At 44.5% G+C, this 14,250-nt stretch overlaps 1 protein-coding gene across 1 annotated transcript; it reads left to right on the forward strand.

The window, feature by feature from the left end:
* Nucleotides 1–4,727: 4,727 nt before the first annotated feature.
* On the forward strand, nt 4,728–11,673 carry LOC119972344 (cyclin-dependent kinase 5 activator 1-like). The gene is made up of 2 exons (XM_038808881.1): nt 4,728–5,176; nt 5,740–11,673. The coding sequence occupies exon 2, from the start codon at nt 5,827–5,829 to the stop codon at nt 6,739–6,741; it is 915 nt and encodes a 304-aa protein (XP_038664809.1). The 5' UTR covers nt 4,728–5,176; nt 5,740–5,826; the 3' UTR covers nt 6,742–11,673.
* The last annotated feature ends 2,577 nt before the right edge of the window (nt 11,674–14,250 follow it).

Consider the following 14,250-nt stretch of genomic DNA (forward strand, 5'->3'; position numbering starts at 1 on the left):
AATATTCCTCCATACTTGGGATCAACCTAGCGAACCTTCTCTGGACTGCCTCCAATACCAGTATATATTTCCTTTGATAAGGGGACCAAAACTGTTTTCAGTATTCCAGGTGTGATCCAACTCGTGCCCTGTATAGTTTTAGCAAGGCTTCTCTATTTTTACACTCCATTCCCTTTGAAATAAAGGCCAACATTCCATTTACCTTCCCATTTACCTGCTGAACTTGCATGCTAGCTGTAGTGATACGTATATATAGAGATATATAAAAGATTAATGACGACATCATAGTTAAGACAACCACTAGATGGCAACACTTGATTCATGTATAAATATGTGAACTCTTGGGTTTCTTCGAATCAGGAGTGACTAGATAGCACTGTGTTAGAGAGATAGATAATAGCTTAGTTAGCACATGTTGTTGTAGTTAATACTTTATTCTGAATTACTTAATCACTAGTTATAGTTCTGTAAGAGTGAACAAACTCAACATTAATCAATTTGTTATTCATTAAACCTATTTTGCTTTCAGTTGAAGATTGGTGGTTTCTTTCAAATCACACCATCAGACCATTTTGGATATATAAAGCAAAGAGTAACGACATATTACCAACGAGTAATATAACACTAGCTTTTTGTGATTTATGCATGGGGACCCCCAAACCCCTCTGTGTTGCATCTTTTTGCAGTCTTTTTCCATATAAATAATATTCAGCTGCTTGATTCTTCCTACTAATGTGCACAACTTCACATTTTCCTACATTATATTCCATCTGCCAGGTTTTTGCCCATTCACTTAAGCTATCTATATCCCACTGTAGACTCAATGTGTCATCCTCATCACTTGCCTCCCCATCTATTTTTGTGCCATCCACAAATTTGGCAATGGTACATTTACTTTTCTCGTCCAAGTTATTAATATATATCATGAATAATTGTGGCCTCAGCACTGATCCCTGTGCCATCCACTAGTTACAGGTTGCCATCCTGAAAGTGCTCCTCTTATCCCAACTGACTCTTCTATCAGTTAGCCAATCCTCTAACCATGCCAATATACTGCACCCAACACCATGGGCTCTTATCTTATTAAGTAGACGTTTGTGTGGTATTTTATCAATCCTTACGATTTACCCTATTTTGAAATAAATCATTAACCAATTAATATAAATCAAATGAACTGAGGGACAAGTTAAATGAACAGTTTAAAGGGATACTGCTTTAAGCAGAAAGAAAATCACAAATGAAACTGAAAAGATGAAACCAAAACACGATTAAGAAGATGGATAAAGCACCCCAGTCCCTGTGGTGCCCATAAGGCACGGGAAATCCATATGATCTATTCCTACTCCTATTTTTCGTGTTGCCACCCACTGCTAATTCAGGTCACTTAATGCCTGTATACGGGCCTCATCGTATTGCTGCTGATATGAACCCAGTTGCAGGTATGGGCAGCATGGTAGCACAGTGGTTAGCATTGCTGCTTCACAGATCCAGGGACCCGGGTTCGATTCCCGGCTTGAGTCACTGTCTGTGCAAAGTCTGCACATTCTCCCTGTGTCTGCGTGGGTTTCTTCCGGCAGCTCCGGTTTCCTCCCACAAGTCCCAAAAGACGTGCTTGTTAGGTGAATTAGACATTTTGAATTCTCCCTCAGTGTACCCGAACAGGCACAGGAATGTGGCTGGTTTAGCACACTGGGCTAAATCGCTGGCTTTTAAAGTAGACCAAGGCAGGCCAGCAGCACGGTTCAATTCCCGTACCAGCCTCCCCGAACAGGCGCCGGAATGTGGCGACTAGGGGCTTTTCACAGTAACTTCATTTGAAGCCTACTTGTGACAATAAGCGATTATCATTTCATTTCATTCGGGAATTTTCACAGTAACTTCATTGCAGTGTTAATGCAAGCCAACTTGTGACACTAATAAAGACTATTATTATTAGGTTGTGTCTAATCAGGTTGCGCCTTTGGGTGGGTCCTTAAACTAAAATTCCAGTTGCCCTCTGAGGATAAGGGGGGGGGGGGGGGGGGGGGGGGGGGGGGGGGGGTTAGAAAAGATCCCAAGACACTTTTCAAAGAGGTTTGGGAATTTCTTTTGGTGTCCTGCCCAACGTGCATCCCTTAGTTAGCACCACAAGACATTGGGTGTGATTTCCCCCCGCATCGCACCCATCACGGATCTGGGCACGTTGGTTAAATAGCAGGAGAAGCAAAATCGAGATTTGCATCAGTTACGATTCAATTGGCTATCTAATCGGTCTGCTCCCTATAGCGAGTTCCGGATCACGCTCAAATATAGTGAGCGTATCATTAATCCTCATTTGCATTCATTACCATCTCATTAGCAAGATTGAAGTTGAATGCAATGCGTCAATTTGTGGAAGTTCAATTCAATCCCAGGAATTAAGCAGATTCACAGTGAGAAATCATGCAGGCGTTGTTTAGTATTCCTTTTAAAATATGTGAAGCTGCGCAATGGCTGCTGAGGAAAATTGAAGGGGTGAGTAGCCATTTCCATTTTCAGGCATGTAGCTCAAGGACATTGGAGCTGCTGCCCCAGTGCTCGGGGAGGAGAGGGAACCTTCATGATGACCTGTGTTGGAGATGGGGAAGGGGTGCTCTTTCTTCTGGCGTGCTCTGCATCGGTGTGTCTTTCCAATGCAATTTTCCACTGTTGAGAGTCTACTGCGGGGAGCTGCGGGAGGGGGAGAGAGGCAGCTTGATCCGAATAAGCAACTTGATGAAGGTGTTGAAGAAATGCTTTTGCAAATTGCTGGTGACTTTATTGTACTGTTGACTCTTTATTTAGTTCTCTGTTCTCAATGGCTGTTGTAGTTTTGTATTTGTACTGATATTCTCTAGCAAAGAGGTGCTTGTGTGCATATAGCATGAGATATGGACTGTTAAGTAGTTTGTTTTCATTTTTGTATAAAGGTATTGTTGACCGTTTAATAAACAAAATATTCTCAAGTGGTGCTGCAGGTTGTGTTTGCTGATTATTCCTGCTGGTGCCTGCAAACGACTGAAGCTTGTGTGTTTGTTTGCTACCACATCATTTACTTCTGTGGTCTGGAGTAAGGAAAGGGAGGATGTACGATGACCTGCTGCTAGCGCTGGAGGAGTGGATTAGTGCTTTTTCTCTCTTCTGGCATGTTCTGCATTGGTGTGACTTTCTAGTGTGACTTTCCACAGTCGAGAGTTACTGCTGCGAGCTATTTGAGGGGGAGAGAGATGTGGATTGATCCGAATGCAGCTGCCTGGAGACAGTGTGTTTCTTTGCTGCTGCCCCTTTATTTTTGTGGCCTGGAGTAAGGAGAGGATGTAAGATAGCCTGCTGCCAGCGCTGGAGAAGGGGAAGGGGAGCTCTTTCTCTCTTCGGGTGTGCTCTGCATCAGTGGGATTTTTTCCTTGCTGACGAGTCTACTGCTGGAAGTTTCAGAAGGAAGAGAGAGAAGCGAATTGTACCGAATGAACAACTTGATGAAGGTGCTGAAGAAATGCTTTTGCAGATTGCTGTTGACTATTTAGTACACTGTTGACTATTCTTTTTTGTAGAAATGAACTGTTGTAGTTTTGTGTTTGTACAAATAAATAGTCTGTCGGGAAAAGGTACTTGTATATCTTGGCACGGTGCCTTTTTCTTGATGGTTAATAGTTGGTGTGATTTATGGAATGTTAAGTACTTTGTTTTCATTTTTTGTATAAAGGTATTGTTGATCATTTAATAAACAAAATATTCTCACGTGGTTTCGCATGGGTGCACATGCCATGTCTCAGTTGATGACTATTGCATAGCATTTCAATCAAACTTTGAAGTCTGAACAGTTTGCCTGAACTCTAAAACATCAACACCATAGGGGCAGCAGCCAACAATCAAACACTCAGAAGCTGGTTTTCAGCACCGGGGATGTCCTTGTGACCATAGGGTAAGTGTGTAGATCAGGGGAGGGCACCTGAGCAGGGTCTCCCTAATGTTCCTGGCAGGGGTCTGGGGTATAGATGCTCCTGCTGTGGCCGCCGGTGACTGTGCAGAGCGAGGTTTTCCAACACAATTAGCTTGGTGGATGGAACTCTGAGAGAAGGCTTGGGGGATTTGAGGGTCTTGGGATGGAAGCCCTAACTGTTTGTCGGTCTCGTTCTCCAATTCCTTCCAGATGTAACAATACGACTGGTGCTGTTGGTCCCGCAGAGGCTGCTCTCGCGGTGCTAGTGGCAGTCGAGGCAGGCAGACGCTGGAGAAGGCGACGGCAGCGTGATGCAGGCTAGAGGCGGCACCCCATGTGTATTGGGCCACCTCACACCCTGAAGACCCAGCCACCCGTCAGACTGAGAAGGAACCCAGAGGGGCAGGCCAGCGACAGTCCAAGGTGTACAAGTGTCCTTGGCCTTTGGAGGAGATGAGGGACAGTATGTGCTATGGGTATATTGCCTGCTGCATTTCCTTACGTTTCAAAAAGCTTCCAAAGCACTTGATCGGTTGTCAAGCATTTGGGATCTCCTGAGATCTTGTGAAGGGACTTTTATAAATACAACCTCTTTATTTTGCATACCGACATTACATGGTGGAATCACATTTGAATTAAAATGCAAATACATCCTATAGATAAGGAGATGGCGGAGAAACGGGGATGGGTGGGGGAGGGGTTCATTCTAATGACAAGTGTCGTCCCCCCCCCCCTCGCCGAGAATTAATTTCATCCTGTGTCCATGAACTGGGAGGAGACAGGAGGCGTGTGCCGTCTGCCGTCTGCAGATTTCTTGTCACTTTTACTCCGCCCCAGAGTCTGACTCGGTCACTGAGACAGCTCGAGAGCGGGTGGGGGGAATGCAGAGAATTGGGGATCTGTGTCTGTAGCGAGAGGCTTTCCCCAGATTAAAGAACTGTGAAAGAGAGCGGGAGAGAGGCGTAAAAAAACTGTGCAGCAAGATGCCTCTACCTTCTTTTTTTGTTGTTGCAAATCACATATTATGAAGGCAGTGATTCTGAATGATTGGCCCCCCACACACACAGCCGCAGCTGGAGCCAGATCGAATCGCCTCAGATTGTCAACTTGATCATAGCCTCTTCCCAAAGCAGCCGTTTTGAAGCATCCTTTCCAATAGTGAAGCGATTTTTAAAAAAATTATTTATTATGAAATAGCTGATTGCAGAGAGGGAGAGACGAGGGTTTCCCTGGACGCAGGTGAGATGTATGAATTTATTCCAATTGTGCAGTGGTTAAAAAAAAAAAATCCGGGCCGGCTCAATTGTGTGTGTGTGTGTGAGAGAGAGAGAGCTGTTTTGTGTCGAATCGGTTTGCAGGTTTTAAATGGTAAAAGGTGGACCGTGTGTCGGCGGGGGAGATGTTAGAGATGCGGTTTAAAAGATACCGGGGGGGGGGGGGGAATTGCATGGCACATTTTCCCCAGGCCGCCTGGTCAATTTCTCCATCCTGGCGGGCAGATGCAAATTGAAGCTCATCAGAAATCTTTCAGGTATCGGGTGCGTTTTTGTCATAGTCATTAAATAGAGAGCGAGAGAGACAAATACCAAACAGCGGCTCCAAAAAAAATCCCGCCCTAAATAAATCTGCTTTCTGACCAGACAGCGCCGGTTGGAGCTGAGGGTCACTCGCCACATCCTTGTGATTGCTAAACTCCTGCCAATTTGTTTTCATTTTGGGATATGCATTTAAATCGTGAGCAGTTCGACTGCAGAGGTTTGCACGAATTAATCGAGCTATTTTCTCCCTCCTCCCCTTTAAAGGAGCCGTTTCCCCCCCTCTCCTCTCCCTCTCCTTGGCTGCCCGGATTTCGAATCCTTCGACATTGGTCGAAAGCGATCGGGGCTGGAATGGGTACGGTCTTGTCTCTGTCTCCCGGCTCGCGGAGATCCAGCATATTCGAGGATGGCACCGACTCCAAGTCTTTGAGCCACTACCACGCTATCCAAAATGCCAAGAGTAACGGGCAGAAGGACAAGAGCCTGAAGCGCCACTCCATGTTCATCCCAGCCTTGACCTGGAAGCGGCTGGTCGCCTCAACCAAGAAGAAAAACTCCAGGAAGTCCAACCCCAGCAACTATCAGCACCAGAACGACGTGGTGCACCTCAACAGCGAAAATGTCAAGAAGTCTCTCTCCTGTGCCAACCTTTCCAGCTATGAACTCCAGGTGCCCCCTGACCCCCTCGGCACCAAACAAGGGGGCGTCTCGTCCATCAAGAAGACCTCGTCCCACAACAGCGGGACGGGGTCTCCCAAACGTGTCATCGTCCAGGCGTCCACCAGCGAGTTGCTAAAGTGCCTGGGCGAATTCCTTTGCCGGCGCTGTTTCAGACTGAAGCACTTGTCCCCCACTGACCCCGTCCTGTGGCTGCGCAGCGTGGACCGCTCCTTGCTGCTTCAAGGTTGGCAGGACCAGGCGTTCGTCACCCCGGCCAACGTGGTCTTCGTCTACTTGCTGTGTCGAGATGTCATCGACGGGGATCAAGTGGCCACCGAGCATGACTTGCAGGCCACCCTCTTGACCTGCCTGTACCTGTCCTACTCCTACATGGGCAATGAGATCTCCTACCCGCTCAAGCCCTTCCTGGTGGAGAGCGCCAAGGATGCTTTCTGGGACCGCTGCCTCCTCATCATTGACACCATGAGCACCAAGATGTTGCAGATTAATGCCGACCCTCATTACTTCACCCAGGTCTTTGCTGATCTGAAAAACGAAGGCAGCCGAGATGACTTTAGCAGGATTTCCCTGACTTTGGATCGGTGACTGGTGTTCGAGAATAAAGGGGGTCAATGGGAGACCCGTCACTGGTCAGGCGGGGTTGCTGGTCTCTTTCCTCAAATGAACGTCAAGTTGAATTGGAAGAGTTACCTCCCAATGGCTTTCGTCTGAAACTTCTGCCATTTCCTAACTGAAAACGCCGGGCCCTTTTTGTTTTTGCTTAAAAGATTTGTGTGGACGGAAAATAACGGCAATCTTCCTCTTTAAGCCGGGTGCAATTGCCTAAATTGATTAAAAATGGGTATTTGTGTGCAGTGCAATGCTTTCGAAATTGTATTTGTGTGGCGCCCCCTCTCAATGTTAATCCAGGCACCTGAGGACCCATCCAATGTTGCCAAGTTTCCAATCCCCTTTTTTCCCCCTAAAACTGTGCCAGGATTGCAAAGATGAATACAATTAAAAATACTCAAAACAGTAACCAGGCAACGTATAGAGAAAATGGTCAACGCTGCAGCCGACTTGGTGCATCCTAGGATCAGGGAACTGTGTGTCTGAGGAGGGGATTCTAGTATTTGTGTGATGGAAATGCCCCTAGACTTGGTAATTTCAGTAAAGTTTAAAAAAAAACTGACGTTTCTAAACCTGATTTTAAAAGAATGGAAAAATGTTATTTATTGTGAATGTAACCGCTCAATACGTTTCCTGTTGTGTTCATTTCCCTCCCCCCACCATTAATGGATAATGGAGCTGTTAGGAGAATCTGAAATTGAAGTGAGCCTCTGAAAAAACTGTCCTATACCTGGCAGCACTACACGGGGAAACTCTTATGGTTTCCAGCAAACCTGGGCAGATTAGTGAGGCTTTATTTTATTGGGGCGGCCCTGATTTACCAAGACCAACCTTGCCTCGGGTGGGAGGTGTCATCACATGATGTCCCCGCTTCCAAATGTTTCCACCCATTCAAATAGCCTCTTTCCCCCCCGCCCCTGGGCCCCATCTATTTATCGCTCGTGACTAAAAACATGGCTATCTTAAAAGGGAATTTGGGGGGGGGGGGGGGGGGGGTACTTTTTAATGGTCCAATGTTTATTTTCTCTCGCTGCTTACAGCCTGGGTGATTGGCAGGCCCGAGAGTGAACTCCACTTTGTGGAGGAAGGCGATGAGGGAAAGCGAAGCGAAATGACCCGGAGCAAAAAACTGCGAACTTGTAAACCGATGGATTACCCGACCTAAATATGGCGGAACTCTCCCTTTTCTGTGAGGGGTCTGAACCTGACTCACTGGTGCACTTCATATTGGTCACATAGTTTATGGAGAGGATGTAAATCTGCATGGAACTTTATCTGGGTCTTTTTTTTTTAAGTGAAAAATAGCAGAGCTCCTGTGAATTTCTGATGAGTAGCCTGGGGTCTCTGATGTTAGCTGGTAAACTGAAGCTGTGCTTAACCGAACTTGCCCTTTTTATAAAGCCCATGTAGCTGCTTGTTAAAGTTTTGAATCTTCTGATCAGGAGAACCCAATATTGACTTTGACATGGACTGCATCCTTTCACTTTTTTGTCTTGCATATGCAAGATGAATGCACGCATGATTTAAAACAAAAACCTCTTCTGGTTCACGGATGGTTAGATCCTCCCTTGGGCATGTGTCCAGGCATCAATTTCATTTTTTGGGGATGGGATAGATTTTTTTGGGGGGAGGGGGGTATGCTGGGGTGCAGCAACAGGAACATCATGGGACCATGGTTTTCCCAGTAAAATATTCAATTGAAAAAGGAAAGGGAAGCCTTCCTATGAAAGTTATGAGGAAACCTTTTGTGGCCTTCCGGCATTCCAAGAGTTGTCGATGAGGCTAATGCTGCTATTAAATTCTGGAATATTCTATAATGCTACTGTGGTGAGCATGTGGGCATTTATATTTTTGAGCTTTTTTTAATTTAAATTGTTAAGAGTCTGTAAATTTATGTTGCAAATGTAAACTGCTTATAACTCTCTCTCAAATCTCTTTGCCAGTATTTGGGACTAGGTTATGTTTGTCAGTGTTATTTATTTTTTCTACTCTGTAACCTGGTGACATATGAATAATTTAAGTTGGAGTCCCTCCTTGCACCTTTTCACCTTTTTTGAGTTCAGATTAACTGACTGGGGCTGTATTTAAAAAGGAAACTTGCTTTTATGCTTAAATTGCTGCTTTGGTTCTGCGATTATTATGTATAGAATACATGCTCAAGACAGTTGGGCTTTTATGGTCCCAAAAACATGCATGTCTCAACTATTTTTTTGTTATGTTTGTCGCTCAAGTTCAATTTCTATCAACAACCAGGAAGGCTGAAATTAAAACGGAGGGGAGGAGAGGGGAATCAAACACTGGGACTCGAATAAAGACTGGAAATTCAGAACAAGCCTGTGAATACCTGAACAGAGATAAATGATTCAGCATTTCTGATGGTCTGCTGGAGTGATACCTTCTTGTTTCCAAGTGCAGAAATGTTAAGTTTATTTAATTGAGCCAGGGAGATGCCAGTCAGATCTATATTTGCAAACCTCAGAGGTTTTACAGCACATAAGGAGGCCATTTGATTTCCCCATGCATGTACTAGGCCTTTTGCGACTGTGATCCCAAACTAATCCTGCTCTCCTGCTAGCTCTTCAAATATTTATCACATTCATCTGTTCACTTATTTCTCTTCATTCATCCACCCATCCAGGTTACATTAAAATGTTAGCATAGTTTCTGCCTCAACTGCTACCACTGGAAGTTAATTCACCAGCATCCCCACTCTGCATGAAGAATTTTCTTCTCTCTTTGCCATTTAATATTGTATCTATGGTCCTCCGCTCTTAACCTGCCAGCTGCTGGAAATGGTCTGCTGCTGACATGTTTTGGTGTGACATATGACTCCTCAATCTTCAACATCATCAATCAAGGTGACGTTTTTCAGACTTCACTCAACGGAGACAATGTCGCTTTTAAACTCTTCAGAGAAAAGCCGGATGTCCTCCCTGGTCAACCTTCTTTTCCCCCCAATTGCTGCCTGTAACAAACCAAACTATGACCTAGTTATTCATCTCATTGCTGTTTTCATTGTCTCTCAAAACTGTCACGTCACTCATCATTTTAGGGCATTTTAACAGTACGATCAAGCCCTCTTTATAAGTGCAAGTATTTCTAGGCCAATGGTTTCCAACAGACGCTTTGCCAAGCTAGAACTCGTAGGTCCGAAGGAATGATACGCGAACAACCCCAAATTAGCTAATATGAACCTTTGAGAAAAATGGACTTGTTTTATTTTTTTTTAAATTGGGATTTTCTTTGAACTTCTCCTGATTCCGTGACTTAATATTGTTGCAAACTCCACTGCTGCACATAAACAAACTTCCCTTAATCTTATGGCAGCAGAGGGGGAGAGAAGTTCACCCATAATGGGCCATTTAGTCATTTAACAGTCGACCTTGGTGAATATGGACCTAAGTATGCCTTCTCACCCTTCCCAAGTTGTTCTGTATTTCAGTTAGACAGACCTGCTCTGTACTGCAGCCTCAATTACCCAACTTTGCCAGATACCCCTTGATATTCTGGACAATTAAAGATCTCTCCATCTTGGTTTTGAACCTCGCAAATGGCCATCCAGGATCTGGCAAGTTTGAGGTGGCTAGTCACACAAAATTACCCTACGAATAGCTTAACATAAAATAGCTTAACATAAGCAAATTGATGCTACTGACTACTCTGAATCAAGGTACCAGCTGAAATCCAGTTCAAAGGGCATATCAAGTGGAAGAATACAGGTGGTTGGGTTGCCAGGTCAGTCATTCATTAGTCATTGGATTAATAATCCAGAGAATATGAGTTCATAATTTCACCACGGCAGTTTGAGAATTTGATTTCATTTGATTGGCAATCAAAGCCAAAAGTTTTTTAAAAAGCTGACATCAGTCAAAGTGGCCATGAAGCTGTTGGATTCTCATAGAACTCAACTAAGGCCCTTGTAAGGATGAGCAACCTGATGTGCTTGCTGAATCTGCTTTGTATGTAAATCCAGTCCCGCACTAATGATTGACACTCCACTGTCTAATTGATCCAACTGCTTGGGGCAACTGGAGAAGGGCAGTAAATGTTGACCTTGTCAGTGATGCCTACAATGAACATGATTTTTTAAAAAATAACATGTGTGATGGTTAGCTCAGTTGGCTAGAAGGCTGGTTCATGATACAAAGCGACACCAACAGCGCATGTTCAAATCCCATACTGGCTGAAGTTATCCATAAACCTTGCACCTGGCCTGAGATGTGGCGACACTTGGGTTAAATCATCACCAGCCAGCTCTCTCAAAAGTGAAGAGCAGCCTATGATCCTTGGGAACTATGATGACTTAAAACTTATGACCTGAATTGAATTTGGCCTAGGAGAAACAGAGTAATGCTGACACATCTGAATAAACTGATTCTAGTTACCAATGCACACATATCTGTTGTTTAAAGAATAATACTATGCCAATTTTAATGTTCTCCTAAGGCCTAAAATGTGTAACAAAAATAGTGGTGATTCTGATCTGAATTCCTAATACACATTTCCTGTACATCCCATGGATTTATGCCTATGCAACAATAGCACAGATAGTGATGTCATTGTGAATGCATTCCGGGTTCAGTTAAGTCTGCTGATTGTAACTTCTGTTTCAATGCTGCAATGGTAAATTGGATCTTGCAATTTTTATTCACCTGGATTGGTTAAATGCAAAGGTCCATCTTCAAGTCCACATCAGAATAGGTGAAAATAAAAGCTGGGAATGTATGGAAATAGTTTGTCCGAATGAGTGGAATTCCACTCCGGGATGAGAAACATTTGACGTTCCTTCCTTCTCTTCAGTTCTCTTTTGTCCCCCTCCCTCTCAAAAGGTGCTTATGTGCCTGGCTACAGTTTAATATATGCTGGTTGCCCATTCAGCAGCTTGAGCAAGTGACTATTCCTAGTCTGCTTCTTTAGACAATGTGAGGGATGGGCTATTCCACTCCAGTTGGCATCATAGTGGAATCTGATGAAAGATCAACCTGAAAGGCTCAGGCCGAAAATCTTTGGCCGTTTTCCAGTGGGATTCTCTGGTCCTGCCCTCTTTCCCCCCCCCCCCCCCCCCCCCCCCCCCCCCCCCCCCCAACAAGTTTCCCAACGGTGTGGGGTGCCTTCAATGGGCATTTCCATTGGCAGTGACAGGAGCAGAGAATCCCGCTGCCAGCCAACGGTGCGCCACTGGGAACCACGCAGCAGGGTGGCCAAAGAATCAAGCCCTCTGTTGCACTCTTCACAAATGCTGCCTGCCCTGCTGACTATTTCCAGCACTTTTAAGTTTTCATTTCCGATTTCCAGCATCTGCTGTATTTTGCTTTTGTATCATCGCAAGATCCAAAGCTTAGAAATGCACACTTGCTGGAAAAATTAGGAACATGCCTCAGTCATTCAGTCCCTTAAGCCTATTCTGTTATTGAATTAGATCATGACCTTAACTCCATTCATCTGCTTTAGCTCCATGTCCCTTGATACCTTTACCCAACAAATCTATTGATCTCAGCCTTGAATGCTCCTATTGTCTGCATCACAGCCTTTTTGGTTTGGGGCAGTGGGGGTAGGGTTCCAGATTTCTACTAACTTAGCAGAGTGTCATTGGATAATAACTGGGAGAAGAGATCTTTACTGATTTACTCCCTCCTTTAACACAGGGCTGCTGAGGGACAAAATAACAAGCCAAGATCAGTCAACATGAAATACGTGTACTCTTCCAGTAAAATAATTTGTCCATCGTTGTTCATCCAAATGTTCATCTGCCGAGGCCACTAATTCCATTATTTCTTGATTGAAGCTGATCGATTTGCTCTGCTAAGTAACTTATGTACTGACCATGGCAAAATTAATTGAAGTAAAAGTAAAGTTGCCATAGTTCCCAGGTGACCATAGGTTACTTTCCCCTTTTGATGGGTGATGATTTAACCCAAGAGTCACCACACCTCAGGCGAGCGGCAAGGCCTTCATTAATAATAATTATCCTTTTTAGTGTCACAAGTAGGTTTACATTAAGTCAGCAATGAAGTTACTGTGAAAATCCCCTTGTAGCCACACCACGGCACCTGTTCGGGTACATTGAGAGAGAATTCAGAATATTCAGTTCACCTAACAAGCACGCCTTTCGGGATTTGTGGGAGGAAACCGGAGCACCCGGAGGAAAAACACAGACACGGAGAGAATGTGCAGACTCTGCACATCAGTGACCCAAGCCGAGAATTGAACCCGGGTCCTGTGCGCTGCGATGCAATAGTGCTAACCACTGTGCTACCATGCCCCACCCCTCCATAGAGGCAAAAGGAATTATAGACAGTACATTCTAGATCCATCATAACATGCTACGAAAACTTTTCCCTCCCTCAATTATTGTAAATCAGTGTCCACTGGACAGTGATAATTTCTCATTTAAAAAAAAATCAATTTTTGTAATTATTTATGGAATAAATTGGTGCATGCTATTTTTGCAACTGGCACATGAGTCTGCATCCATTTGGTGTCAGGGCAGTCAATATTACTCCTCTGCTGGTTGTAAGATCCTAGGTGAGGTACTTTTGATGTAATATCAACTCAGTTAATGATTGTGTGAGGGAGCGCAAACAGCCTCTTGTCACTAAATGAGTTACTTCACTGGGATCATTGGCTTACAGGACAGAAAAATGTAATCTGGATGAAGCGGGATGTGCTTCTTTAAAATTCATTTTATGTGGCATCATAAGTGAGACCAGCATTTATTGCTCACCACTGAGTACTTGCGAAGCCAATTCAAAGGGGAATTAAGAATCCCCCCCCCCCCCCCCCGACCAATCTGGTAGTTACATGTTCACTATTATCAATACTCACTTTTTATTCTAGATTTGTTTATGAACTGAATTTAAATCTCAAAGCTGCTGTGGCAGGATTTGAACTCTTGTCTCCAAGATTGTCACTCCAATACTTCCAGTCCAGTAATATAATCATGATTCTTTATGCTGCACATGGCCCCTGCTGGTCTGAACTGCGAGTATTTGATTATGAGACTGAATAATCCAAATACGAAAAGAGCAACTGGTTCATTTTTTTTTCATTCCAGAGTCGGACATCCCGTCCTGATCTGAGCCAGCACTTTACTCCAGTCCTACAATATGTAATTGTACAAAGTGGCCTCGCACATCACAACAATCAACAGAAAGCGATAGAGGTTCACAATACCGGGACAAATAGAGATGGATAGTAAATATGGCTTTGTTAGCATCAATCCACAACCTGACACTAAATGAAGAGGGGAAAAGAAGGATGGCACTGCTGCCTCACAGCGCCAGGGTCTCGCGTTCAATTCCGACCATGGATGATTGTCTCTGTGGAGTTTGCACGTGCTCCCCGTGTCTGCGTGGGTTTGCTCTGGGTGCTCCAGTTTCCTCCCACAGTCCAAAGGTGTGCAGTTAGGTGGATTGGTCATGCTAAATTGCCCCTTTGATGAGCAGGTTAGGTTACAGGGATAGGGTGGGATGGATGGCGGAGTGG

Source organism: Scyliorhinus canicula, chromosome 10 (assembly GCF_902713615.1).
Source record: "Scyliorhinus canicula chromosome 10, sScyCan1.1, whole genome shotgun sequence".
NCBI classification, from domain to species: domain Eukaryota; kingdom Metazoa; phylum Chordata; class Chondrichthyes; order Carcharhiniformes; family Scyliorhinidae; genus Scyliorhinus; species Scyliorhinus canicula.

Bases quoted from the DNA above. Each gene is read 5' to 3' on its own strand.
- LOC119972344 (XM_038808881.1), top strand. From the start codon at position 5,827: ATGGGTACGGTCTTGTCTCTGTCTCCCGGCTCGCGGAGATCCAGCATA.